At 41.7% G+C, this 27,795-nt stretch overlaps 1 protein-coding gene across 2 annotated transcripts; it reads left to right on the forward strand.

The window, feature by feature from the left end:
- Positions 1-835: 835 nt before the first annotated feature.
- On the forward strand, positions 836-27,352 carry HSPH1 (heat shock protein family H (Hsp110) member 1). 2 transcript variants are annotated; one of them, XM_081046433.1, is made up of 18 exons: positions 836-1,319; positions 3,702-3,759; positions 4,934-5,074; positions 5,792-5,914; positions 7,421-7,520; positions 8,645-8,778; positions 9,171-9,415; positions 10,016-10,244; positions 11,610-11,716; positions 11,967-12,100; positions 14,072-14,274; positions 15,923-16,054; positions 18,701-18,838; positions 20,124-20,249; positions 21,426-21,533; positions 21,641-21,760; positions 25,152-25,313; positions 26,029-27,352. In XM_081046433.1, exons 1-18 carry the CDS (start codon positions 1,213-1,215, stop codon positions 26,236-26,238), a joined length of 2,577 nt encoding a protein of 858 aa, XP_080902559.1. In that variant the 5' UTR covers positions 836-1,212; the 3' UTR covers positions 26,239-27,352. The 2 variants fall into 2 exon arrangements, with proteins under 2 accessions (XP_080902559.1, XP_080902560.1); XM_081046434.1 differs by lacking the exon at positions 15,923-16,054.
- The last annotated feature ends 443 nt before the right edge of the window (positions 27,353-27,795 follow it).

The following is a 27,795-nucleotide window of genomic DNA, read 5'->3' on the forward strand; positions in this document are numbered from 1 at the left end:
CCGGGGCGGCACGGCCCACCTGTCCGCGCTTCCCTCTGCAGCGACAAGTGAGGGACCTCGCTTTCCGGTCGTACCTACAGCCTAAGCTGGGGCGCAGGGAGGAGCACGGGCTGCTCAGGCACCGAGATCAAACAGGCGCAAGTGACACCGCAGGTCACTGCCAAATTACAGCGCGTCCCAAACCGCTTTCTTCAAACAAAAAACGCTGACATTTTATCTCACAAAAGAAGATTCTGCCGGCTGATAAACACAAGAACATTGAACACAAGCCCCGTGTTTGTGATTCGCGGTTTAAGCGGAAATCCTCCTAATTCACAATCCACCGCTTGGGGAGTAACCTAGACAATAACACACATGGACACAAAACAAACGAGCACACAAAACGACGTGGCTGCGGGACGACGCGCGCAAAAACACTTGAGAGAAGCCGGCCTCTCGCGAGAGTACCCCAAGACAAAGCCGGCTCCCGGCACACACTGCGGCGGGACTACGTTTCCCAGCAAGCGAGGCGCCCACCACCGCCTCCTGGGCCACGGTTCCCGACATGCTCCCCTCGCAGCTGCTCGGCCTCCTCACAGCTGCTCGGCGTCGGCGGTTTTTCCGCCCGCTCAGTCTCCCGTTAGAGTCTAGGGATGGGACAGCATCACCCATGAGCAAATCACGAGGATGACGATTTTCTCATTCTCCATTGCCGTGGGACTAGGAGAGCCAAGAGCCTGGGGCTAGGGCGGGCGGGCGTGGGCGCGTGGCCTGGCCGGCTGAGCCAATAGCGCCGGAGCGGCGCTCCTGCCACCATGGCAACGGCGGCTGTCCCCTCAGGGACCAGGCCCCCATTGGGTAGAGAAGGCTCTAGAAGAAGGAAGCGGAAGTGGCACGTGGAGGGGCCGGCGGAGGCGCCGGGGAGTAAATGCCGCAGATTCTGGAAAGTTCTGATCAGTGCGGTACATAAGGCTGAGGACGTGGGACCTCCCCTTTTGGGTCGGTAGCCGGGCGCCGAGCGTGGGGAGGCGGCTGCGCGTCCAGGCGGCCCCGGCGCTGCGGAGCGACCCGCGGAGACTCGGCGCCGCCCGCCCCGGCTGGCTTCTCTGCACACCGCCGCTGTGCCCTGGAAGCCGGGGCGCCCGAGGGACACGGGAGCGGCCGGACCCCGCGGCACCGCGCGGCAGGGGCGGAAAGCAGCGGCGGAGGACGCGGACCGCGCGCGAGCCGGCCATGTCGGTGGTGGGGCTGGACGTGGGCTCGCAGAGCTGCTACATCGCGGTGGCCCGGGCCGGGGGCATCGAGACCATCGCCAACGAATTCAGCGACCGGTGCACCCCGTAAGTGGGACCCGTGGGGCGGCGGGGAGGCCCGGCGGGAGGAGAAGCCCGGCGGGGCGGCGGCGCGGGCCGACCCTGACCGCTGGGCCGCCCGGACGCCGGGCGAGCGGAGGGCGGCGCGGGGCGCGGGGCGGCGGGCAGGACGCTTGCCGCGAGCCGGGAGCGCTGTCCCCGGGGTCCGTGCGGCCACGAGACGCCTGCGAGCTGGGTCGCCCGGGGTCGGCGCTGCGGCCCAGCCCGCCGCCGGCTCTGCTCGGCCGGCTGCTCGGGGCCGCCCCAGCCGGCCCCTTCTCCCCGGCCCCGTGCGCGCCCCCGGGCCCGGCCGCCGGGCTGCTTCCGCGTTGTGCATCTCGAGATGAACTGGAAGCTTCCAGAGCTCGTCTGCCGCTGCTGTCCCCCGAGCACGCCGACTGTTGTTAGCGACCAGAGTCGTTTGCTGCAGGAACGTACCTTGGTTACGAACGTCGTGTGCTCGGTTCCTGGGATCATTATGAAAGATGGAAACGGCCTGTTTGCTCACTTATGAGAGCTATTCTAGAGGAATCCTAAACCGTGTTCTAATTCCTTTATTAATTTTGCACAATTTACATAGAGGAGAGAAAATAAAAATTAACCTACTTCGGTACTAGAGCTCCTTGAGAGGATGGAGGTTGTCACGGAATTAAATGTTATATTCGACACCAGCGTGGGGTGGGCAAAGGGTAACATCTCAAAAAAACAACCTTTTCCGCAGGCATATTTTCTAAGGATAATATGTATATGAACATGCCTGCATGGGCGTTGGTAAAAACACCTCCTCACTTAGGGAAATGAATGTAGCTGTTTATTTTTCACTGCCTTAAACTCAAGATAAAGAGTATAGAATGACAGAATGAGCCCAAAGGTAAAATGACTGGGCTTGTGTCACAATTTGAGTGCAGATGAACATTTATGAAAGTGAGGGGAAGATTAGAAATTAGGCACTTGACAAACTAGTAGCATTGGGGAGACTGTTGTTCCCAGAGCATCCCATGATTCTACCTGTTTCAAATCTGCAGTCTGTTTTTAGTTGTGCAGAGGGTTCTGTAATTGGAGTCTAGTAAGAAAGAAGACGGCACCTCAGGCTTCCATGCTTAAGTGAACTTTGTATCTTTGTTCTCTTTGATCCAATAAAGGAAAAGTTAGCTGCTTTGCTCAAGGGTAAGAAAAATTGTGTATGTGGCTATAGTGACCGTGTGCAAATAAAGACAACAGGTACACCCCTAAAAAGTGTAAATAGGGCAGGGTTGGAGTTCCTTTTAATATTTTTATAAAATAGATATTTGCCTGAATTGTACTGGGTACTGTTAATTTGTTTAATTAATTTGAGTCCCCTTGGAAAATGAGTAAATTCTACAAGTGTGTAATTACTCTAGGCTCAGAATGATACTCTTCTTTTCGGAAGATACCTGTTTAGCCTTTGCTTGCACACTTCTCTGGCTTTTGGGATGCTATTTGGCACCTGCTCAGATAATCTAGGACTAGGATGTCTCTATTAGAGCAAATTTAAACTTGATTCAGCCTGGTACTTCATGCCCTCGATATGTTCCCATTTTGTTCATCTTATTTATCACTACTCCTACCTGCCCTCCAATCTAAAACCCAAGCCACCTACCTCTTCCTGACTTTTCTGTGCTCGTCTGTGCTATGCTCCATTTCTATCACTGGAAGGCTGTCTTACAGTTACAAGTCACTTTTTGTCCCTTCAGAGTTGACTTAATGTAACTGATTATTCACTCCTTTCCCTCTGCGTTTGTCCTCAGTTCTGCTGCGGTGCTCTCTGCATCATTCTTACTTGGCTTTCCAAAGTAAGATCTATGTAGGGACCCTCTTTCTAAGTTTAGGCTTTTAAATTCCTGAAGCAAACTTAGGCTCACTTGAGTAGATTTACAGAAAAACTTTTGATCCTAAAGAGGCAGATGGTATATAAGGCAGCAGTAAGAATTAAATGGTGTTTAGGTTTGTAGAACCGGGACTGAGAAGAAGAGGGACCCCATACTTTTTGTTAATCGTGTCTAGGACCAAATTAATAATACCCTTTAACTGTTCAAAGCACTTTCCGAGTTAATGTCCACCTCCTAATAATTGGGGACCTGGAGAATTGTATTGGTACTAGACGTATTGGAAAATGTCCCCTGAGCCACGTGTGGGGGGAGTGTAGGACTGCCCTCCAGATTGGATTCTCAGAGTAGCAGTTAAGTGGACCCCCCTCTGAGTATTTGAGCAAAGCTTTTTGACTCCAAAATTGTACTGCGCTAGTTAGTGGCCCTCCTTGCCCCAAACCATGTAAATTTTTTCTCTTCTTAAAAATGTCCACATTTATGCTTTTTTACTTTTTTGAAACGAGTTTTGTATACCTTACAGATCAGTCATATCATTTGGACCAAAAAACAGAACAATTGGAGTTGCAGCCAAAAATCAGGTATGTTTAGGAGAATTCTGGCCTGTTCTTAAGGGGGATGTTTTAAAAGTAAAATCTCAAGGACGTACAAGAGTATGAAATATCTAAGCCTATCATCCATTTGTGAGATTTAGGAATGTAATGCAAGTATTCTTTATGAGCCCTTAGGTAGTTCTTTTTTTCCTTCTGTTCCCTTCCTCTTGTTTTATTGAATAAGGTCTACTTTAACTTTCTAATCTGACAATCTTAATTTTTAGTAATTTCTCTGTCTTCTAATTTATGTAATTTATGTGGATTTTCTCATGACACTCATTTAAGAGTTAAAGATTCTAGAAGTCTTGTGCCTAAAGGTGTTTTCAGGGGTGATTGGTTAGCTCAGTTGGTTATAGCGTGGTGCTAATAACACGCTGGTTCGATCCCCAAATGGAGCACTGTGAGCTGCACCCTCCTTAAAAACAAAAAACAAAAAAAACCTTAATTGGTTAGTGGTTACACAACTGCATGTGTTTAACAATACTGAAAAGAGTGATTTAAAAAACAAAATAAAAATAAAAGTGTTTTCAAGTTACTTTGTAATTAAGGTGGGACTGGGAGAACGTTTTGTCTCAACCTGTGCTGTCTTATATGGTAGCCGTTGGCTACTTGTGGCTGTCGAGCATGTGAAATGTGCCTTGTCTGAATCAAAAAGTATAACATATTTGAGATTTTGAACATTTACAATGAAATAAACTCTCATCAGTGTTTTATATTGAGTACATGTTGAAATAATACTTTATGTATATTAGACTAAGCTATTGAAATTAATTTCACCTGTTGTTGCTACTTAATGTGACTAGAAAATTTACATATGTAGCTCCCATTTAGGGCTCTACATTTGGGGGTGGGGAAGAAGTAAAAAGATATATGAAATCTCTTTTGAGAGGCTTTAAGAAAGAGACTGAAAATATTGTTTTAAATAGACAATAGTACTGCTGAAAAAACAAACAAACCCTGGAGTACTATATTATGGCTCGTTGGAAGAGAAACAAGACAAAAGAGGAAAAAAGCAAAAGAGAGAAGAGAACTGGGCTCCAGGGAAAGTTATTTATGTCGCTAGGGTTTTGAGTTGTATAAGTGAGTTCTTTTAAAATTGCTGTAAGTACTGATAGGTGTTGAAATTAGAAAATAATTTAAAATATCTTGATTTCTTTTGTAGCAAATCACTCATGCAAACAATACCGTGTCTAACTTCAAGAGGTTCCATGGCCGAGCATTCAATGATCCCTTCATTCAAAAGGAAAAGGAAAACTTAAGTTATGATTTGGTCCCAATGAAAAATGGTGGGGTTGGAATAAAGGTAATAAAATTGAGCAACCTTAGATTTCCTTAATGGGAAACAACTTTATCTGTAGAGGAATAACTTAATTCTTAATGGAAATTTAACACAAATTTCTTAATTGGACAGTATGATCTTTTTGTTTTTTTAATCTAGTTTCTTTTAAACTGTAGGTATCTTTCATCAGTCTTTGAAATTTGTTCAAATGGTATATAATGATATAATTTAATGTGTGTTTCTTGTAACTTCTTGGCAATTGTATAACTTTAGGTTTACTTAGTGGTGTTTAAAAAGATCTAAATTGTGTTGTCATCTCAAACAAGTCCTTTCCAGTGCGGCCCAGTTCCAGTTGTTGGGAGAGCAATCTTGTAATACAACCAGAAATCTTTTTTTAAACTAGCAGAGACATTCCTATCCAGTGATCTACACAAAATAATATTTCTCACAGTGATTCATCTCTTTAGTTAGAGTGGAAATTTACTACCTTTTATAATGTTTTGATTAGTATTTTGAATAGAGGAAAATACGCTCTAGAGTTTTTTTTCTCTTCATTTCTGGGGGAAGTTCTTGCTTCCTTTTCTTTGCTGGCCTTTCCCTTTTTCCTTTCCTTTTCTCCTTCTTCCCTAAACAACTATAACAATAAAGATTTTCTGGAAAAGGATATATAATAATGGAAGTTAGAATTCCATGTCGCCTTAAGTACCACTGTGTTTAAAACATCTCGGTTCCCCCACACAGGTGATGTACATGGATGAAGAGCATCTATTTAGTGTGGAACAGATAACAGCCATGCTGCTGACGAAGTTAAAGGAAACTGCTGAAAGCAACCTCAAGAAGCCAGTAACAGATTGTGTTATTTCAGTAAGTAGAATTCAGCAAGGCCATGCATTTTGTTTTAATTTCCCTGCTTTGTGTTATTCTTAAGTATCCAGTGTGTGGAAGCCGTTCTGTTGCTAGAGATGAAAATTCTACAGGACTATGTTCACACAGAGGTCAGGAGCTTTTCAGAGTAGGTCCCAGTGGTATTTTTAGCCAGAAGTTGCAAAGCTTCTTGACTGGAAATGCAAGTCTGAATCTATCCTGTGGAACATTTTGGAAATACAGACTGGCTGTATCAGGTGATAGTCTGATACTTAATGTACTGTCAGACCGCTTGTATACTTACTTGGGAGCTTCTCCAAATTCCCTCCAGTTGAGAGAACCATTATAAGCTTTAAAACGTAACCTACCGATAGTGATAAAACCTAGATTTTCATAAAACCTAGATTTTCATCACTGGTAAGTTCACTACCTTCAATGGACAATTAATTGATAGGTTGTGGCCAAAAGCCATCTTTTATTTGAACACCAGAAAGGTAGTTGTAAATGCTGCTCTCCCAAATGTCTAGGGCTACTTGCTCATCTGCTTTGCCCCAGAATTGTCGTAATGGACTGACCGGCAGCATGGCCTTTGCGCTGCAGCAGAGGCTGGAGCAGAGGCTCGCTCAGCAGAGAGCCTTTATGGCAGTGTGGCTTCGGATGGGGAAGAACAGGCTGATGAGCTAAAAGTCCTCCTCTTTCCCTTGTACGACAGAAGGTGGTCTACTAAAGGGATATGCTTGGAGAAATTGCATTAATCTCTGGTAAAATTAAGTAATTAAGTTATAAATCAGTGGTCCTTTCTTTTCTTCAAATGACCTGATGAAAAAACTGATAAAAGCAGCTGATTTGAAAGGTGCTCCTATCTCTATTTCTGAAGCATCTACACATACTTTGGGGAAAACGTGAAAGTCACAGTATTAGGTTTTCTCTTAGGCAATCAACAGGCTTTGCCAAAAAAATGTCGTCATAACAGGTCTACTGAATTCGAAGGTACCCCTTCCTCTATTAATGCTTGAACTCAATGAAGAGCAAAACTAAAGGGCAATGGCACGTGCTAGTATTAGCTCTGTATTGTCTTCAAGTTTCTGAACATGTTACCTATGGTTGATTATATTTCACATTAAATGTTGACAGCATTAGCATTTCCAAATGTCAGTTGAAATTTAAGACTATACAAATGGTATTTCATCCACATAATTGTAAAGTTTTCTATTAGATTTATGTAACTGCCAATGTCTTATGAATACTCCTGGCTTTTAAATTTCAGGTTAAAATTTGGTTATAATAAAGATTACTTTGCTACTGTAATTTTAGGGCAATTTTTTCAAAAGTAGTTACTGTTTTGAAGGTTAAGGTACTTGCTAGAAACTAGAGCTCTATTTCTGTTTTATGACTTGGCTATGCACCTATTTAGCTGGACTATTTTGAGTTTGTTAAAAGTGATTTTGAGAAATTTGTACACATTTTTGTGTTCTAGCTCAATTAATCTTCTTTCCTTGTTTGTAGGTCCCCTCTTTCTTCACAGATGCCGAGAGGCGCTCTGTGTTAGATGCTGCACAAATTGTTGGTCTTAACTGCTTAAGACTTATGAATGACATGACAGCTGGTAAGGAAACACTGGAGTGAGTATGCTATCAAAACTAGAGTTAAGACACGCTAAGTTAAGACAGGTACTACTGCTAAACACTTTTTCATGTAGGTGTAGAACAGTCTATTCAAAAACATGTTAGGTTCGAAAGCAAAAATGGCATTTTTTTAGATGGCTGTGTTTAAGGAGAAATTGGCACTTTGTCAGCTTTATGAATCTGTTTTTTATTTAAAAAACACTTTTTCTGTATATATCTTACATTGGTTTTATAGTTAAGAAAAAAGTTTTCCCCAAACCTTATGATTCTGGGTTTCACGACTTCCTTGCTTACAATGATTAATTTAGTTAAACATTTTTCTTCATATATTTCCTAGATTTGTGTAGTTAACGATGCACTTCTGTCAGGTATTCACTTCAGCTGTCCTTTGGCCAGGCATGGGGTCAGAGATGGAAATAGTGGGGAGCAAAGTGGTCACTGGTGTCTCCTGGAGCCTTTCGGTTTATTAGGATTACAGGTGAACAAAAGTCAGGTACAGTTCAGTGTAATCAGGCAAAGCAAATAAGACTTTTTGTCCAGCATATTTCTAGTAGATTTTTTTAAAGTCTTAAATTTTCAATAAAGGTATGTTCTTAGGTATACATGTTTAGAAATAAAAGTTCAGAAAAAGCTAACATAGAATCTCTAAGGGAGGTCAGGTCAGTTATTTGCCTCAAATCTAAAAATAATTGGTAGGAACTGCAGTTGCTGTCGTTGTATATTAAATTTCTAATTTTTTTGGATGAGCAGTCTCCTGGCAGTTTGTGATTAAAATGTAAGTATTGTATAATGAGTCTGATATTGTTTGTGGTTACATGTCATTGTAATCGCCCCCTGTGTGTCTTCTCCATCATGTCTCTTCACGTGTTGAAAAGTGATAGAGCGTTGTTCAAAAATCAGAAAAGGGAAAAGTGATTGATTTCAAGAAAATCTTACCGAGTCAGGTATAAAAAGAATGTGTTTAGCTTTAATTGTTGGAAGGATAGTCAGGTTTCCTGCATGTGTAATTATATTGGTAACAATGAAATTCCTAAGAAAATGTGAACCAAAGAATTGAAACATAGTTTTGTTTTGTTTTTTTGTTTTTTTTTTGTTTTTTTTGTAGTGGCTTTGAATTACGGAATTTATAAGCAGGATCTCCCAGGCCTGGATGAGAAACCTCGGATAGTGGTTTTTGTTGATATGGGACATTCTGCTTTTCAAGTGTCTGCCTGTGCCTTTAACAAGGGAAAATTGAAGGTAAAGTCAGACATTGGGACTAAGCGATCATATGTCCTAAATGTGTTAAACTTGCCCTTACTTTGAGGTGCTGAGCTGCCTGACTCTGGTCTTGATATCAACGAGGAACTGTCAATAAGGTTGATCTTGATAAAGATGATGTCTTGGCTCACTTTAATATTCTTGCTTAGGAAAGAGAAGCTTTTTAAGATCATCTCTATATAATCATTAAAAGTCAAAAGTATCTTAGAGATTCAGTATTGCAGTTATAATTTGTGGATCTGTTTCTCCTAACTGGCTTGGATTTCATGTTCTAATTTAAATTTGAGCCTATTGTTTGTTAATTGAGTAGCAGTATTTAAGATTCTAGTTAAAAATATCAAAAATAACATTATTTGTTTTAACTACATTAGGTACTGGGAACAGCTTTTGATCCTTTCTTAGGAGGAAAAAATCTTGATGAAAAGTTAGTGGAACATTTTTGTGCAGAATTTAAAACTAAGTACAAGTTGGATACAAAATCCAAAATTCGAGCCCTGCTTCGTCTGTATCAGGAGTGTGAAAAATTGAAAAAGCTGATGAGCTCCAACAGTACAGACCTACCACTGAATATTGAGTGCTTTATGAATGACAAGGATGTCTCAGGAAAGATGAACAGGTGTGTCTCGAATTCTGCTAGATTTAAGTAGAAAGCGCTTCTTACTGAATCAGAGGGTTGGTTCTAGCTGTGGTGCTATGTGCCTGGGTCGGCATTCCAAGGTTGTGTGCTGCACGCTGGGAAGAGCGGTAATGCCGTCAGAGCCGGGAGCACTTCTGCAAAGGGATTTTAGAGAGCTTTGCCAAGGTCCCTCACTGAAGTCTCTTTGGTAGTCTACTTTTTAGTATTTTTGGGCCAATAATTGAATAATGGTTTCACGAACTATTTCACGGAAACACTTTGAAGTGAATGGAAATAAATATTCAAAGTAATGAGAGTTGGATCACATAAAAAGTTTAGGAGTAAAATGGAAATCTTAATATGAAAATGATTCTTTCAGTGATTACCAGTAGAACTGATTTCTTCCCCATCTCCTTTCTGCACTTGTTTTGTATATTTATTTTTTAAGAAAAGTTACACTTGGTCCATGTGGAATCCAGTGTGCCTGATAAAAAAAGTGAAATTCATTGAGTTGATAGATTGTTTAAAAACAATAGGAGAGGATACTGGCCTTTGGGTAACTTTTCTAAAGATTTATAAAGTGTTCTCTTACCTGCCAAGGGCACAATTCGAAGAACTTTGTGCTGAACTTCTGCAAAGGATAGAAGTTCCCCTTTATTCACTGATGGAACAGACTCAGCTCAGAATTGAAGACGTGAGTGCTGTTGAGATAGTTGGAGGTGCAACACGAATTCCAGCCGTGAAAGAAAAAATTGCCAAATTCTTTGGAAAAGATGTCAGCACAACACTGAATGCAGACGAAGCGGTAGCCAGAGGGTGTGCCTTGCAGGTACGGCCTTCTGGGCCATGCCCGAGACATCTCCACTTCATTTCATCTGAGGGGTCATACAGTAAGCAGCCCCGTGCCTAAAACATACCACAAGGGAGTTACTATTGAAATAAATCCGTAAGGCTGTGGGGAGACGATCTTAAAGTATGGGCGATCCAGGAGACGCCAAAGAGCTATGCAGCTGGTGGGAATTGGGAGTGGGCATGACTCTGAGGCTCACAGAAAGCAGCAGTAATGGGACGTTCCAATTAGCTGTGTGGCAGGGACAGTTAAAGAGCACGTAGGAGGGGATTCAAATGGCAATGTGGTCTAATGAGTTGATGAGGGGATCTTTGCAGGGTGAAAGGTATTAAGAGGTGGTGTTAGGAAGTAATTGTTCCCCCTCCAGACTGATTTTAACCTTACAAAGTAAGACAGCAGCTCAGAGGCATGAAGTTTGTTTGGCAAAGCAAGAGCACCAAATCTAGCAGTTACTGATAAAATTATGCTAGTTTATGTTTAGGATATTGTAGTGAAATAAGTAATTTAAACTAAAGCTTCAAGTTAACATGCTTGAGTTGTGATCTGGTTAGCAGTTTTTTAATATAAAGCAAGAGATTCTGTAGACAAAGGTAATTAGACTACCCTTCAAAACTTAAAAAAGAATATGTAGATACTGAGTACTACTTGCTAATCTGTTGTAACATCATTACCCATCGTGATGGTTTTGTTTTTGCTTTTTCCTTGATAATGGAGTATGCCTCCTTAAGTAATTCCAAGAAATATTGGAGTTTATAGTTTCTTTATAAGTGTAGCTTCTTTTGGTCTCTTTTGAAGGATCCTATGCTAATCAAAAGTTAATTGACTTTTATTTCATTTGTGTAGTCATTTTTATGTGACCAGTCTAAACCCACCTGTCTTTCGGGTGTTGTCTACCCCAAATTTGAATTTACCGTTGCTTCCTTCATTTATAAAATTACTTGAAAGTTATGAACATTTTGGGTTTTACCAACTTCCTTGTTTTTTTCACTTTTGAAAGGCGATGCGGACAGAGCTCTGTATATATGTATACGTATTCAAACATGATGTCACTTGTCTTTGAAACTGCTGTCAGCAGGGCATGTCTAGAAAGACCGGTGTTCTTTCCCAAGCCCCCGTGAAACTTACTGATAATTAACAGTTGCCATCCTAAGAATCATTATATTATGTGTTGTTACAGTTACTCATTGGCATACGATTCAGATGATAAATCATTTATGCTAAAGATTTATACTAAGTAATTTTGAATTTGACTTTAAACCTACCCCATCCCATTTGAATTTTTATTTTAAAAGGTGAGTGAAATTATTCATGTGCTCATACTAATCTTTCCTTCCTTTCTTAAAGTGTGCAATCCTGTCGCCAGCATTTAAAGTGAGAGAGTTTTCCGTCACAGATGCAGTTCCTTTTCCAATATCTCTGGTCTGGACCCACGACTCAGAAGATACTGAAGGGTAAGTAGCAGAGATTAACTTTCAAATTATGTATTTTAGTGTAAAGAAGAAAAGTTCACAAATGACTTTGACAGCAGTGGTTAATTGCAGTCTTTCAAGAACTAAACTTACCAAAGTCGCTTCTTGATGTGATAAATGGTGATGTAAATGGTGAGATAAACTTGATGGCAATTTTGGAATGTGTCTGTTCTGTTTATGGTGCACAGTGAGCGTAAGTACTTGACACACTGCCTGCCTTTGCTTCCTCTAGTGTTCATGAGGTGTTCAGTCGGAACCATGCTGCTCCCTTCTCCAAAGTTCTCACCTTCTTGAGAAGTGGGCCTTTTGAGCTGGAAGCTTTCTATTCTGATCCTCAAGGAGTTCCTTATCCAGAAGCAAAAATAGGTAAGCAATTCATCGTGTGTATTTACTCTTTTAAAGGGTTAAGTTAGTGTACAAACTTGAAACTTTCTTATTCTTGGCAGTGTTGAGTGGAACATAATTCTGTGTGAAGACGTTTTCAATTTAGATAATGGTGATGGAGAAATCTCTTTTGTTGATGATTGAACTGGCCTACAGAAATGAAGTGACTTGCTAGTGCTCTGTCACTTCTGAGGATCTCTATTTAGGGATTTTTTTCCTGTTCTGATGTCAACTACATTTAGAGGCTTACAACTTACTTTTAATATTGGATTTTCCTCCAGGTGAAATGTTCCTTGCAGAAAGTTACTTCCAGTCTAAAGCCTGTCTCAGAAACCATTGAAACTACTTTTTAAATGTACCTTTGTATTTTTAAAAGTGCATCTTTTTTGGTACATTTTTTCTTTGAGAGGCTTAACACTGTTTTCATTTAGTTTGACCCACAGTAGCTCTGGAAATCTGGGAGAGCTGCAGGCATCTTCTTAAGAGGCCATATCTCCCAAGGTGTGGGTAAAATTTCCCGATGTTGCTAGATCTTTCCAGGACTCACTCTTGCCCACAGCTTTTCATAATGAAAGTGTTGGAAGGAGCCTAAGATGCTTCTGGCCAGTTGTGTGTTTTTCTTACTAAAGACTAAAAGTATTCTGACTCAAAGGAATTTTTTTTTTTAAAGTGTGTTTTTCCAGGACCCATCAGCTCCAAGTCAAGTAGTTTCAGTCTAGTTGTGGAAGTTGCATCTCACACTGGCCCATGTGGGAATTGAACTGACAACCCTGGTATTAATGAGCATCACACTCTAACCAACTGAGCTAACCGGCCACCCAAAGGAATTTTTTTTTAAGTTTTTGCAGAATTATTGGGAAGAAATTAGTTTGAGAAATTATTGAATATAGATTAAAATTTTAACAGGTTGGGTTCTATGCATTCTGTCGCTGTTGTGCTAAGGGTAAAATCCAAGCTCTAGCACTAGATTTTTCATTTATCACAACTGACAAAACCTGCACATACTTCCAGAAACCTGTCTCCTATGAGCCTTCTTGGATACCCCACAGTAAATGCCTTTTCTTTAAGTGGGCCTTAGGGCACTTAGTTCCCGAACTAGTGATATGATTATTAATGAAGGTGGATTTCAATATCTGCTGATGTCCTAGTAGTTAAGTCTGTAACTTCTGTGTGTGGGTGTAGCCAGCGCCTTAAATACAAGGCTGTTGGATGGTGCTTTGCACACAATAAGTCCAGAAAACTTCGTTTTGGTTTCGTGGTCTCTGGGGCCACGTGTGGTTGGTGGACATGTTGGTCCCATGGTTTTACGTGCTCCCATTGAACACCAGCTCAGTCCACTGAAGCACGGGCAGGCCACACAGCCGCGATCAGAGCTCAGATCGTTGGGGTCTGAATCAGCACTGTTCACTCCTGCTCAGGAATGCTCCAGAACTACTACGTCCTGCATAATAATTTCGGGCTTTGATAGAGGTTTTGAGCTCCCCTTTGCTATTGAAAACATAGGAAATTGGATTGTTCAGTCAGAACAAACCATGCTCCTGAAGGACCCTGCAGGATTAGAATGCAGCACGTCCCCATACCATACCGTCTGCTTTTAGTTGCTGACGGTTTGTCACATCGAGTTCCTGCTCACTCGTCTGGAGAAGTAGGATGAGAGGACGCAGTGACTGCCAGTCATCACTACACAGTGTCCAGGTCAGAAGCGCCAAGTAGTGGAGGTTTCATGGCAGATGGAGACAAATCCCAAGTATTGTAAACATACTAGAGACTCCTAAGTCTATTTTGTTAGGTTATGTTTATAGTGTACATTAAATCTAATTCAAAACAAAATCTAATTCAGCTGGTAGAGAAAATGGGGAGATTTTGGCAGAATAATACTTTGAGCTTTCTTAGCCCCTGTCGTCTTTACAGATGCAGATTCAGTTCTAAAATTGTTGGTTTCCTTTTGTGCAGGCCGCTTCATAGTTCAGAATGTTTCTGCACAGAAAGATGGAGAGAAATCGAGAGTGAAAGTGAAAGTACGGGTCAATAGCCATGGCATTTTCACCATCTCTACGGCATCTATGGTGGAGAAAGTCCCCAGCGAGGAGACCGAGCTGCCTTCTGTTGGCGCAGACATGGAGTGTCAGAGGCCGCCCGAAAACCCAGACTCTGATGTAAGTCTGGGGGTGGGGGGGCCTGGAGTTTGAATAGGTAGTTGATTTAGTTCTAAGCTGGAAGGAAAAGTTAAAACAGGTTTTTCTTCATTTTGATTAGAATTTTGGGTAACGATAATAGCAATTGCTATATGATGGTAGTATACAGCTACACAGCCTGGAACGAGGGGAATTGTGATTAAATTTTCTAGCTTCATTCGAACTGGCTTGTGACAATTTAATTGGAGTAGGTAAAGTTTCTTTGAATTACGATTTAAAGACCACGTTTTGAGAAGTCAAATTTGACTGGTGATTAATAAAAAAGACTTGCAAAAACGATTTGGTGAAATATATACCAAATATTAAAGCCTTCTTTTCTTTTAAAAAGTTACATGGCCAAATAGGCTTTGGTGTTTCCAAACTTAATTGCTTTTATTTACATGTTTCATTATACTGTTGGAGGAAGGAGGAGATGTGTCTTTGTACAGAAAGTTACTGATTGTGTTCTTAACTTAGACTTCCTTTTGCCTAAGTGCTAATTTTACAGTCAACAAAAGAACTTCAAGAAACTTTGAAATAGATCCGCTGTTGCAATTTATTTCTGGGTAATAATCAGAAATAGCTTAAATGAAGAGGCAGGCAATATAGTGTTTTAGTTAAAGAGGGAGAAAGTGTGGTATCCTATGATCAGAGACCTCTGTTATTTAATTTCTAGAACACGAAAGGAACATCAACATCTGAGCCTCAGTAGTGTTCTCATTTAGAAAAGCTGCAGTGGAATGAGTTAGATGACCAGTGCCATGTACTTTCTCATTTGGCTCGGACACCCTCCTAATGCCTGTTGTGTCAGTGTCTCAGTACCTTCTGGATATACCGGGGGTATCAAAAAAAAGTATACACATGACTTGTGTTCATCTTTTGTTGGCAGTATGTATTGAGTATGACAAATTTAGTACAGTTTTTTCCTTTTTTAAAACGTGTATACATTTCTTTGGTACCCTCTCTATATCAGGCGTGCCTGGCTTCTGAACACTTCAATGCCTGCTTACAATCTCCAAGCTCTGACAGAAAAAGATGAGAGCCTTCAGGGTGGGCAGCGAGGATTGAGGGTACTGCCACATAGCATAGATTCTTTATGCTGAGCTCTTTCGGCTGTAACTAGCTGGATCACAAACAGTGGGGACGTGGGGTCTTGTGTGTCTGAGCTGTCCTGATGCGCGCCCAAAGAACTGAAGGTGGATGTGTCACATAACTGCTCAGTTCGCTGAGACGGAGACACGGCCCGGTGCAGGCTGGCTCCCAGTGAAACAGTTTCGGAGCCTGTTTTTGGGGACAGGCCTGGAGTCAACCTATTACCTTTGGTTCTGAGAGTCAGTATCTACAAGGCTAGGTGGAAGTACTCAGCCGAGAGTCCTTGGTTGTCATCACATTAATCAACATGCCCACTAATTAATTATGTCAACTACAGTCATTCACGTACCTTTTTACAGGTTTAAAATTTCTAAGAAGTTTTCAGGTATTTTGTGTTCATTTTGCTTTATCCAGTATCTTTTCCCCCACCTGTTAAAATTTCAGAAATTGAACATACTGTCTCTGGTGCCCTATAATTTTTACATTTACCCAAGTACACCTGCTTTCTACATCCTTTGTGCCTGGGCTTTCATTTCAGAAAAGTATCCAGCAAGACAGCAGTGAAGCTGGAACACAGCCCCAGGTACAAACTGATGGTCAACAGACCTCACAGTCTCCCCCTTCACCTGAACTTACCTCAGAAGAAAACAAAACCCCAGATGCTGACAAAGTGAGTGCTTCTTCTAGTTCGTTCCATTGGACAATGTTGCAACGTGATCATTAATCATATCATTAAATCTGCAGTTTGAAGAGCAAGCACCAGGTTATTTATTCTATGTAGGATTTTTTTTGTTAATTTTCCATGTGTGTTTCAACTAAAACCAGTTGCAGGGACTCAGGGACTCAAGCTCAGCTAAGGGAATTGAATATTCTGCTTTAGACCTGAGATTTTCTCTTGATTAACTGCCACTCCAAAACACGAACGCTTAGCATTGCTTGTTGGCTATGCCAGAGGTCCTGCCAGTGCAAGGAGCAGAAACACATAGCTCCCTGTGCCGGGCAATTGGTTTCCACTCGGGCTAGTCTGATGATAAATGCATGGGCTACAGGAGTCTAGGAAACTCTTCTCTCACATCACCTGTCAGATTTAAATAAACTAATTAGGATGATCTGGAAATAACCAGATTGCGTTTCAAAGTAATTATTCTTTGCCCTGCTTCCCCGGTATGTACTGAAGCTAAATTAAAGAGTTGTGTCTCTTTAAAAAGGTTGGTTCCTAATTAAACTTTAAAATTCATGGTCAGCTGGATGTTGGGAGGTTTCCTTTGTTTCTCCAGATCACTCTGATTTGCAGAACTTCATTCTTTGTGCAAGTTGCATGTAAATGGTTAACCTTTCATGAGTGGTTTGGTTACTCTCGCATTCTGATAGAGTTCTTTACCCTCAGACGAATTATGGACATTGTTTGCTGGGGTCAAAATACGTTTTACGCCTGGTAGAAGTTCCCAGCGTGTAATGTCCCCATGTCCTGACCGATCCTGCGGGGTGCTGATCCTGGTTTCTGTCAGCTTCCTGTCCCATGGTGCTGGTGGGGCAGCACTGCCCTGTCCATCGTAACAGCTCTGTCATCACTCAGCCTGGAGCAGTAACTGGCGTGTGCTCATAGTCTCTGTCTACAACATGCCATTGGTAGCATCTCATGCTCATAGCTGTAGGTGGGGGCACCAGTGTCAGGCCCTGGGGAACATTCTCACACAACCCCTCAGAGGCTTCCTCATGCGTGCCACGGCAAATGTCATTTTGTGACACGTTGGTTTTGTCGGTAGTTGGTAGTTGGTTGTACTGCCGGGTAGTCTTATCCTAACTGCCACATGTGAACTGCCATCCATTTGTTTCCCAAATATCTGTTGCATTCTGCTGAATGTAGGTATCATCTGATCCTTTTATCATTCCTGTGGCTCATGTCCCCAGAACGTCAGTATATTGGGGGCTTCTCCTGTGCCCTAGTGGGAGGAAGGCACAGGGACCGGAGGCTGGTCAACTGGGCCATTGCCAGGGACACAGCGGCCAACACTTTGCAGCTAGGGACTGCTAAGGAACACTGAAGCTGAGGTCCGGGAAACAAGTCCCCAACCCATGTCTGTCTTTGTGATTTTAGGCAAGCTGCTGACACTCTTTCAAGGCCCACTTTATTCTGTAAAGGGTCTAGAATTCTAACATACTTCATGGCTCCCCAAAGTGGCTGCGATGCAGTGACCCATAGGCCAGCCTCTTCCTTTTTGAGAATCCCAGCCAACTAGCGTGCCTGTGGTACAACCCCACTTGTTCTCTAATCTGTTTCCTACATTGTGTTCTTTGTCACTTGTGCAAGTGGAATCCTGCAGAAACAGAAGTTCATAGAACAGGCTTGGAAAATTAGAGGCCGTAGGAGATGCTTACTTCTTTAGCCCTGTATTTATATCTTTTGAAAAACCTAAAATAAACTGTTAGCTTTCTCTGCATCACCCCATTTGCTATTTTAAGACTTAGTCTTCTGGTATTGCAGAGCTGCTTATGAGAAGTGATAACGACTCAAAGACACGTATTAGGAATGAGGACATACATACACAGGGTGCCAAAACAATGTATGCACAGTGAAGAAAGGAAAACTTGAAATCGTAACAATATAAACCGGTAACAAAAGATAAATACAAGTCACATGTGACTTCTGCAGTTACAAGTGGTGCTCAAAGTGGTCACCATCAGCGTCCAGACACTTCTGATGACGGCGAACTGCTGCTTGAGCAACGCTGACCAGAGTGGCCATTTGTACACATTCTTTTGGCACCCCTGGTATACACACACAAGTGTGTGTGTAATCTCCAAATTGAGTAGGAAATTTTAAAAAGCACTCGTCAGTGTGGTGCTGGTTGTAATTAAGGCAGGTATAATTCTGGGATGTAGGGACTCGGGACGGTGTTACAGCGGTAGTGTTCATCTGACGTGTAGCATTGGTCAGCCTGTCCTTGGTCACGGTCAGATTCTAGACTATAAGGATGTGGCAATTTAATGTGTTTGACTTCAGAGTCACAAACATTACTTAAAGGGATTAGAACGTAAAAACCTATGAAGCAAAGCTTTAGCAGGAGAGCTTAATTTTAATATGAAAAGAGAAAAATGTCCTGGTGAATTTTCGAAGGGGAATGAGTGGCTTGCTTGAGTGTGATTGCAGTCCTGATTTAAAGTGGGTAGGCGGGAATCAGGTTTATAACTTCCAGCTTCATAGTTGTAGGGCTTTTGGTTTTGTCTAGGTCATCAGCAAATATGGTGAGTTTTCTCTCTTTTTTAAGGATTATTTAAGAACTTTTCTCTCTTTTTTTTTTTAAACTTTCCCAAGGCAAATGAAAAGAAAGTTGACCAGCCTCCAGAAGCTAAAAAACCCAAAATAAAGGTGGTGAATGTGGAGCTGCCCATTGAAGCCAACTTGGTTTGGCAGTTGGGGAAAGACCTGCTTAACATGTACATTGAGACCGAGGTGAGGACCTGAGTTCAGTGCTTTTGTCTTGGGCTGTTTCTGGTTTGGACCTGTTGCCCATGTTTATAACAGATAATTGACTAATTTCCATACCGCAAGTTTTATACACTTGTAGAGATTGGGAAAAGTCAAAAACAGTGGTTTTTCAGTTTAATATTTAAATGTTTTGTTTGTATGTTTGCATCCTTATTAAAGAGATCTGTACCATTCTGCTGGGTATAAAATCGATTGCCTGGGTTCTTGTGAATAAACTGGGTGCTAGTATGTCCTGAACACAGTACAGTTGGCATTTCAGGCCACACTGAGGATTTCTTTAAAACACACTGTGCTCTGCAGTCTAGAAGATATGAAATAATTGAGATTGATTACCTTGACTCAGATGAGAACGTGGTGCTTAGAAATTCATTTAACAATAAATATAAGTAAATGGACTCTGAAGTCATTTATCCTCGATTTTAAAATGGTGGCCAAGTGGTCTGATCCATTGGCCAATATTATTCCCAGTATAAGACTACTGTATAACTGCATAAAAGAAAACAAAATTGGGTGGCCCGGTGGCTCAGGCAGTTGGAGCTCCAACTCCCAAGACTGCTGGTTCGATTCCCACATGGGCCAGTGAGCTCTCAACCACAGGGTTGCCAGTTCGATTCCTCAAGTCCCACAAGGGATGGTGGGCTGTGTCCCCTGCAACTAAAGATTGAACACGGCACCTTGAGCTGAGCTGCTTCCGGATGGCTCAGTTGGTTGGAGTGCGTCCTTTCAACCACAAGGTTGCTGGTTCAATTCCCGCAAGGAATGGTGGGCTGCGCCCCCTGCAACTAACAACAGCAACTGGACCTGGAGCTGAGCTGCGCCCTCCACAACTAAGACTGAAAGGACAACAACTTGAAGCTGAACAGCACCTTCCACAACTAAGATTGAAAGGACAACAACTTGACTTGGAAAAAAGTCCTGGAAGTACACACTGTTCCCCAATGATGTCCTGTTTCCCTTCCCCAATAAAATCTTTAAAAAAAGAGAGAGAAAAAAAATTATGTAAAAGCCATAGATTATTTTTTTAGTATTAAATCTGAAATGTGAAAACTATGTAATTTTTTATGTAATGTTAAAAAAAACAACCACAACCTATTTATGTCTATTTAGAAAATAACTTTTTAGGGTTTTTTTGGAAAAGTTTTATGATGTATAAATTAGAACTGTTAACACTAATTTTTTTGGTCTAATCTAATTTTTTATTTTGTTGACATCAGAGTGTAAGTTCTTAGTTCTTTCTGTTTCCTGACAGGGTAAGATGATAATGCAGGATAAACTGGAGAAGGAAAGAAATGATGCTAAAAATGCAGTGGAGGAGTACGTGTACGAGTTCAGGGACAAGCTGTGCGGGCCATATGAGAAATTTATATGTGAACAGGTATGTTTAGAACTATCTTTTTGTTCAGATAATTTCAGATGAAGTGTTTAATATCAAACTTGGCATTTAACCTTTACCAGATTACGTAACGAGCTTTTTGGAAACAAAACAACTTGAAATAGAAACTGTATAAACAAAGTCCTGGAGAGAAGCTCACTATGAATGTGTGGGTTTGTTCTATCCTGATTTACTCCAGTGACTGTAGTTTTTACCATCCAGGAGAAAGTCTATCAAACATTTATTCAGAGTCTGTGACATCCACAGTAATGGGAATAGAAAGATAAGTAAGAGAAAATCCTTGCTTTCGGAGACCCCAGGAATTTTTTTTAATGACTGGCCCCTTAGTTGTTCTGTCATTGTTTTATCCCCTAAGACAGGTTCAGCCCGTCATTCCAAAGCTTATCAGTCACCAGGATTCCCCTTAGTTCCTGTCTGAGCTCACAAAGTCAATGTGACTCTGAGTAAATCCCAGAAGCACAACTGTGAAGGGTGGGACTTGGGAAAAAATTGGCTGGATAGCAATCTGGGATGGTTGAGGGATTAATTCGGAAGTTAAAGCAATTCAAACTTAGAACTCTATTTTATCTGTAAAATCCTTGGGCTGCTGTGTAATATATTTCAGTTCTTGGCTGTCCTAATTCCTGAATTTGCTGCAGTTGGGGTTCTGAGGTAGAGAGAACCCAAACAAGGCTGGACCTCCTGAGGCTGGAGTAGAAATGCATGCTTTATGTGAATTGGGTAGGAATGGGTTTTTCATGTGTTCACTAATTTAATTGTCAACCTGTCTAGTTTCCCTTTAAGTATTTGATAGTTGTGGAAGTGAATAGAAAGTTAAGGTAAGACCTAATGCTTTGAAGAGTAGGAAAATGATTGTTCTTCCATATCAACATTTCAGTGTGTAGACTGTTCAAAATTGAACTCCTAAGATAACAATATTTTAAGTCAGTAAGAATCATTTCCCAAAAATTCTCAAATGTCCCCATGTGAAAGACAGAGAAGCCAAAGAATAACTGGCGCTCTCTCCTGTGAAGCACCGTGTGTGTTGCTCCTTGACACTTTTCAGTGAAGAGAATCCAGGTCATCCGAAGGCCTTCCTAGAAATAAAGTCAGCTGCTCGGTGGTTAACACTTTTGACGATGGCTCTCTGTATTGTTGGCTCTCGTGTTTCATCTACAGGATCATCAGAATTTTTTGAGGTTGCTCACAGAGACTGAGGACTGGCTCTATGAGGAAGGAGAGGACCAAGCCAAACAGGCATATGTGGACAAGTTGGAAGAATTAATGGTAAGCCATCTTCTCCTCCCGGAAAGCAGTGCCTATTTTTTAGACTAGAGGCTTTTAAAATACGTTATTTTATTTAATTAATAACAAAATATATTATTTTGTTTTAGAAAATTGGCACTCCGATTAAAGTTCGGTTTCAAGAAGCTGAGGAACGGCCAAAGATGTTTGCAGAACTAGGACAGAGGCTGCAGCACTATGCCAAGATGGCAGCCGACTTCAGAAGTAACGTAAGGCTGCTTGTACATCGTGAGGAAGTTAGCCTGGGTTTTACTTTATTTTTGTAATTATTTTTCAATTACAGCTGACATACAACAATATGTTAGTTATAGGTGCACAGCACAGTGATTAGATATATGAAGTGATCACCCCAATAAATCTAGTATCCGACACCACATATAGTTATCACAGTATTATTGACTATATTTTTTATGCTGTACTTTACATTCCCTTTACTACTTTGTAACTATGAATTTGTCTTAATCCCTTCCCTTTTTTTACCCATCCCCCAGTTCCCCTCCCATTTGGCAACCATCAGTTTCTTTTGTGTACCTGTGAGTTTATTTCTGTTTTGTTTGTTTATTTTGTTTTTTTAGATTCCACATATAAGCAAAATCAAATGGTATTTGTCTTTCTCTGACTTCATTTGGCCCGATACCCTCTGGGTCCATCCATGTTGTTGCAGATGACAAGATTTCATTCTTTTTTATGGCTGAGTAATATTCCATTGTGCATATGTACCACTGCTTTATCCAGTCATCTATTGATGGACACTTAGGTCGCATCCATATCTTGGCTACTGTAAATAATGCGACAGTTAACATATGGATGGACGTGTCTTTTCAAATTAGTCTCCTGGGTTTCTTGGATAAATACCCAGAAGTAAATTACTGTTCCTTCTTTGTCTTTTGTTTTCAAGTCTATTTTGTCTAGTATAAGTTTTGCTACCCCAGCTTTTTTTTTCCCCCTCATTTCTATTTTTACGAAGTATCTTTTTTTCATCCCTTGACTTTCAGTCTGTGTGTCTTTCGATTTGAAGTGAGTCTCTTGTAGACAGCATATGCATGGGTCTTCCTTTCATATCCATTCATCCACCCTATGTCTTTTGATTGGGGCATTTAATCCATTTACATTTAAGGTAATTGTTGATAGATATGTAGTTGTTGCCATTTTATTATTCATATTTTACCTTTTTCCGTCTTAAGTCCCTCTAAGATTCCTTGTAATACTGGTTTGGTGGTGAGGAACTCGTTTAGCTTTTTCTTGTCTGGGAAGCTCCTCATCTGTCCTTCCCTTCTAAATGATAGCCTTGTTGGGTGGAGTAATCTTGGTTGTAGGTCCTTGTTTTTCATCACTTTGAATATTTCCTGCCAATCTCTTTTTGGCCTGCAAAGTTTTTATTGAGAAATAAGCTGCAGTCTTATGGGGGCTTCCTTGTAGGGAACTAACTGCTTTTATCTTACTGCTTTTGAGAACTTCTCTTTTTCTTTAAACTTTGGCATTTTAATTATGTGTCTTGGTGTTGGCCTCTTTGGGTTCATCTCGTTTGGGATCCTCTGTGCTTGTTGGACTTGTATGTCTCTTTCCTTTGCCAGGTTAGAGAAGTTTTCTGTCATTATTTCTTCAAATGGGTTTTCAATTCTTGTTCTCTTTCTGGTACCCTTATGTGATGTGACTGTTGGTACGCTTGATGTCCCTGAGGCCTCTGAAACTATCGTCACTTTTTGGGGGATTTTGTTTGTTTTTTGCTATTCTGATTGGGTGTTTTCTGCTACCTTGTCTTCCAAATCGTTGATTTGATTATTTGCTTCATCTACTATTGTTGATTACCTCTAATGTATTCTCCATTTCAGTTTATTGTAGTCTTCCTTTCTGACTGTCTCCATTTTTTTATTTTTTATCTCCATTTTTATGTTTCCTATCTCTTTGTTGAAGTTGTTCCTGAGATCATTGAGCATCCTCATAACCAATGTTTGGAACTCTGCGTCTGGTAGATTGCTTGTCTGCATTTTGTTTAGTTCTTTTTCTGGAGCTCTGTTCTGTTCTTTCATTTGGGACATGTTTCTTTGTCTCCTCATTTTGGCTGCTTCCTTGTGTTTATTTCTATGTATTAGATAAGGCTGCTATGTCTCCCAGTCTTAGTGGACTTATGTAATAGGTGTCGTGAGGGGCTGAGTGACAAAGTCTCCCTGGTCACCTGAGCCAGGTGCTCCAGGTGAGTCCCTTGTGTGTGCCCTTACAGTTGAGCCTTAATTGCTGTTGGTCTGTCAGTGGGAGGGATTGACCGTCAGGCTGACTGGTTGAGGACTGGCCGTGACTATAGCGGAGGAGCTGTTGTGCAGGGCTGACCATACGGAGCAGGGTTTGCTTTAGCAGGGCTCTGGTCCCTGCCCAGTCTGCCCCTCGGGTGTGTCATTTGTGGAAGTGGTGGGTGGTGCTCTGGTGTGGTCTCAAGCTGGCTACCAGATGTGTTGGTTCTGGGTCCTCTTGGTTCTGGTGCAGGCCAGGGTCAGCCACTGCCTGTGCCCTGCCCGGGGCCACTTGATATGAGCTATACAAAGTGATCTGCAGATGGCTGCCACTTGTGCGAGGCTTGGAGGTGCCTGGGAGAGGCTAAGCGGTGAAACGAGGCCTGCTGCTAGTGCTGAGGTCAGCAGCTACTTGTGTGGGCTTTGTGAACCTTTGAGAGATTTTAGGAAAGTCCTCAGAATGAGCCAAGACAGGCCGTTTATATGGAGAAGCCGCTGGAAGAGGCTTGGGTGGGCCTGTGCAATTTGGCTAGGGCAGGGTCTCAGGGAATCACCAGGCAGACAAGGGGTGTTAGCCAGGTGGATGGAGACTCATGGCGGCTGTGTCTCCTCGCAGGGAGTGTGAGGGCTCAACAAAGGAACAATGGCTTCCACCAACTCCTCCCTCAGGGAGGAAACGGCCCCTCCAGCCCAAGCCCTGAAGGTAGACACAGTTCAGTTCCTCCCCATTCAAGCTGCTGCCCCAGTGCTGGAGCAAGAGTCTGTCAGCAAGTAAATTCGACTGTGGGCCCTTTAAGAGAAACACCTGTACTCCAGCCACCCTCATGTCACTCAGCTAGAAGTTGTGGGGACTTCTCTCCCTGGTACTGGAACCCTGGGCTGGGGAGCCTGGTGTGGATGTGGGACCCCTTGCTCCTCTGGACTGGGGGGGCTCTATAGCTGAGATTTCCCCCCCGATTTCTATCCACCACACGTGGGTGTGGGACCAACCCGTTTGGAGTCTCCGCCCCTCCTACCAGCCTTGAGGTGGCTGCTTCTGTAGGTCCTTCGTTGTAGGGCTGGTTCGGCTAGGCTTCAGGCGGTCCTCAGTGATGGCTGTTCGGTAGCTCAGTTGTAATTCTGATGTAGTCATGGGAGGAGGCAGGTGCAGCGGTTACCTGCTCTGCCATCGACCAGAGCACCAAGCTACCCCAGGTTTTGATAAGCTAATATTTAAGTTGAAGAACCTTTGTTGTGAACAGATGTTCTTAAATGAAAAGTTTGTTTTTGATGTTTAAGACCAGAGGTAGATTTTGAACTTCATGGAAAATTGGGTCAAATTATTACTGTTAAAAGCTAAATCCTACTGAATGGCTATGCTTTTTCCATTCAGGATGAGAAGTATAACCATATTGATGAGTCTGAAATGAAAAAGGTCGAGAAATGCGTGAATGAAATGATGGAGTGGATGAATAACGTCATGAATGCTCAGGCCAGAAAGAGTCTCGATCAGGAGCCAGTTGTACGTGCGCAGGAGATTAAAGCAAAAATAAAGGTGAGTGTTAACAGACTGTTCAACGCTGTGTCAGGGGCTCAAGTTGCAATCATTTGAAGGACCATTTTTCTGTAAATCTTTCACCTCATCCTGATTGCGACCAGATTTCCTAGTTTATTATTATTGATATCACAAAATACAGAAGACCTGTATTTTGGCAGTACCTCAGATGGTGTTCAGTGCTGGTGGTAGAAACAGCGTCAGAGGGCTTAGGAAATTCTGGGTAATGGAGAGGACCCAGGTTGGCCTTTGATCAGGGGAGGCCTTGGGGTGTTGGACTTGAAGGAAGCTGGGAAGAAAACCAAGGAAGGAACTGCTCTCTGTCTGGAAGATCCTGAGACACAGTGGAAGTTCCAGGGACGTGGTCTGTGACAAGGCCCAGCTCTGTGCTTGCTAGTTCTTCTGATCTTGAGGTTAAGTTACTTAACCTTTGAACCATTTTCCTCTTCCGTAGGTGGGGATCATAATTCCTACCTTTTAATATTGGTGCGAGGATTAAATGAGGTAATATGTACTTAGCAAGTCCCCAACGTGTCATTTCTCTTCGATCATGCTTTAAGCTGTAGTTTTGAGCAAGTGTGATGAGTAGATGGAATCCTTTGAGATGTATGATGGAGTTCTAGGGACAGTATTGGTTCAGGTGTATAGGAAAGCATTCGGAGATGAGCTGGATGCATGGAGTCAATGTGATTACTGGCTTTGTTTTCCTTTTTAGGAGTTGAATAACACTTGTGAACCTGTGGTAACACAGCCCAAACCAAAAATCGAATCGCCCAAACTGGAAAGAACTCCGAATGGCCCAAATACTGATAAAAAGGAAGACGATTTAGATGAAGGCAAAAACAGTTTCAGTGCTGAACCTCCACAGCAGAATGGTGACTGCCACCCTAACGAGAAGAGTTCCGTCCACATGGACTTGGACTAGATAACATGAAATTGGCTTCATCCTTCCAGTAATAAAATATTTTTGCTGCAGTATGTGATTCTACATCACATACTGAGACTATTTTCTTTTTTAAGGATGTCTAGAAATTCTGTGTATTATATGGAGAAAGAAAAAGCTTACGTCTGTAGTCTTTATGATCCTAAAAGGGAAAATTGCCTTGGTAACTTTCAGATTCCTGTGGAATTGTGAATTCATACTAAGCTTCTGTGCAGTGTTACCATTTGCATCACTGAGGATGAAATTGACTTTTGTCTTTTGGAGAAACTGAAACAGCTGTACTGCTTGTCCCGGGGCTGTGGGTAAAATCGATTGTTCCGCCAAGGTAGTTTTCTTGCATTTTGCTCTCCGTTTCAGCATGTGTGTGGATGTTGATAAACAAGACAGTGTGATTTCAGAAGGGCTTTCTAAAATTCTGTCCAATAGAATATGACTTTTTGCTTTGATATTAAAAATGTATTGAGTAATGCAGACACTAGTGAAATGTGTTAGCATGCAGAACAAAAACTTTAAAATATCTCGTTACACAGTGCATCGTCATGTGAAGGTGTAAAATGGAAGAAATGTGGATTCTGTTTGTAATTGGTATTGTGAAGCCTTTTATGAGCTTTAAAATAAAGTTCATCTTACGGTGTCATTTCTAAAAGGTTTTGTCACTGACTTAAAAATGGGGTGGGGAGAGTGGTGTAAACCATTGTAGCAGAAATGAAGTCACTTATGTGAAAACTAGTGTTCCTTTTTTTTGCTGCTCCTTACATATGTTGTCTCTAAATGACAATAACTTTCTCCTGACACAAAGGTAGCATATGTTTACTACATTTAAAATTCAAAATATATAAATTTGAATGTAACTTATAATCCAATACCCAGGAAAAAAGCATTGTCGTATTGCATATCCTTCAAGCCTTTTCCTAATGAAAGTGTACAGTGTGTGTGTGTGTGTGTGTGTGTGTGTATGGGTATTATATTACAGTGTGTAGGCCTCTTTTTAAAACTATACCAGGGAAATAAGTAAATTTAATCAGGTGTTACAACTTTACTGCTGTGCTGAGTTCCATTAAAGACATACATAAAAATATTTTTGACCATTCCTAGTATTGGATTTAGTAGGTGTTTCTTGAGTTTTTGCTCTTCTACATAATGCTGCGATGAGTCTTCTCGGGTAATTTTCCAAGAATGAAATGATAGTGTTGGGATGGGGTGAGAAGGCATACACACTTAGGGTAGGTAACAGGAAGCCACACTGCCTGCTGAGGTGCAAGTCTGAGCACCTTCAACCAGCCAGTTTGCTGTAATGAGGGCGGGGAGAAGAAGGAGGGGCAGGCTGGAGTGGGACTAATCACTTTATTTAGTGATATGCAATAGCAAAACACAAAGGCAATTAATAGTGTGTTAATGACAGAAAGCAAAGGTGGTTAAGATTATACACATTGATACCAATGTCACGTCAAAGGAGTACACATTACAAGTTACAGAGAACCAAACGCATGTTTACTGTTGATCAAAATTCACTAGGCTAAATACACAAGTAACATCAGT

This window comes from Rhinolophus hipposideros, assembly GCF_964194185.1.
Source record: "Rhinolophus hipposideros genome assembly, chromosome: 4".
In the NCBI taxonomy this organism is placed as follows: domain Eukaryota; kingdom Metazoa; phylum Chordata; class Mammalia; order Chiroptera; family Rhinolophidae; genus Rhinolophus; species Rhinolophus hipposideros.

What these genes read in the sequence shown, in the direction of transcription:
- HSPH1 (XM_081046433.1), top strand. Translation starts at nt 1,213, where the DNA reads ATGTCGGTGGTGGGGCTGGACGTGGGCTCGCAGAGCTGCTACATCGCG. An exon ending in TAACAGATTGTGTTATTTCA is followed by an intron (nt 5,915 to 7,420) that starts GTAAGTAGAATT and finishes CCTTGTTTGTAG; the next exon opens with GTCCCCTCTTTCTTCACAGA. An exon ending in CAGCCGACTTCAGAAGTAAC is followed by an intron (nt 21,761 to 25,151) that starts GTAAGGCTGCTT and finishes TTTTCCATTCAG; the next exon opens with GATGAGAAGTATAACCATAT.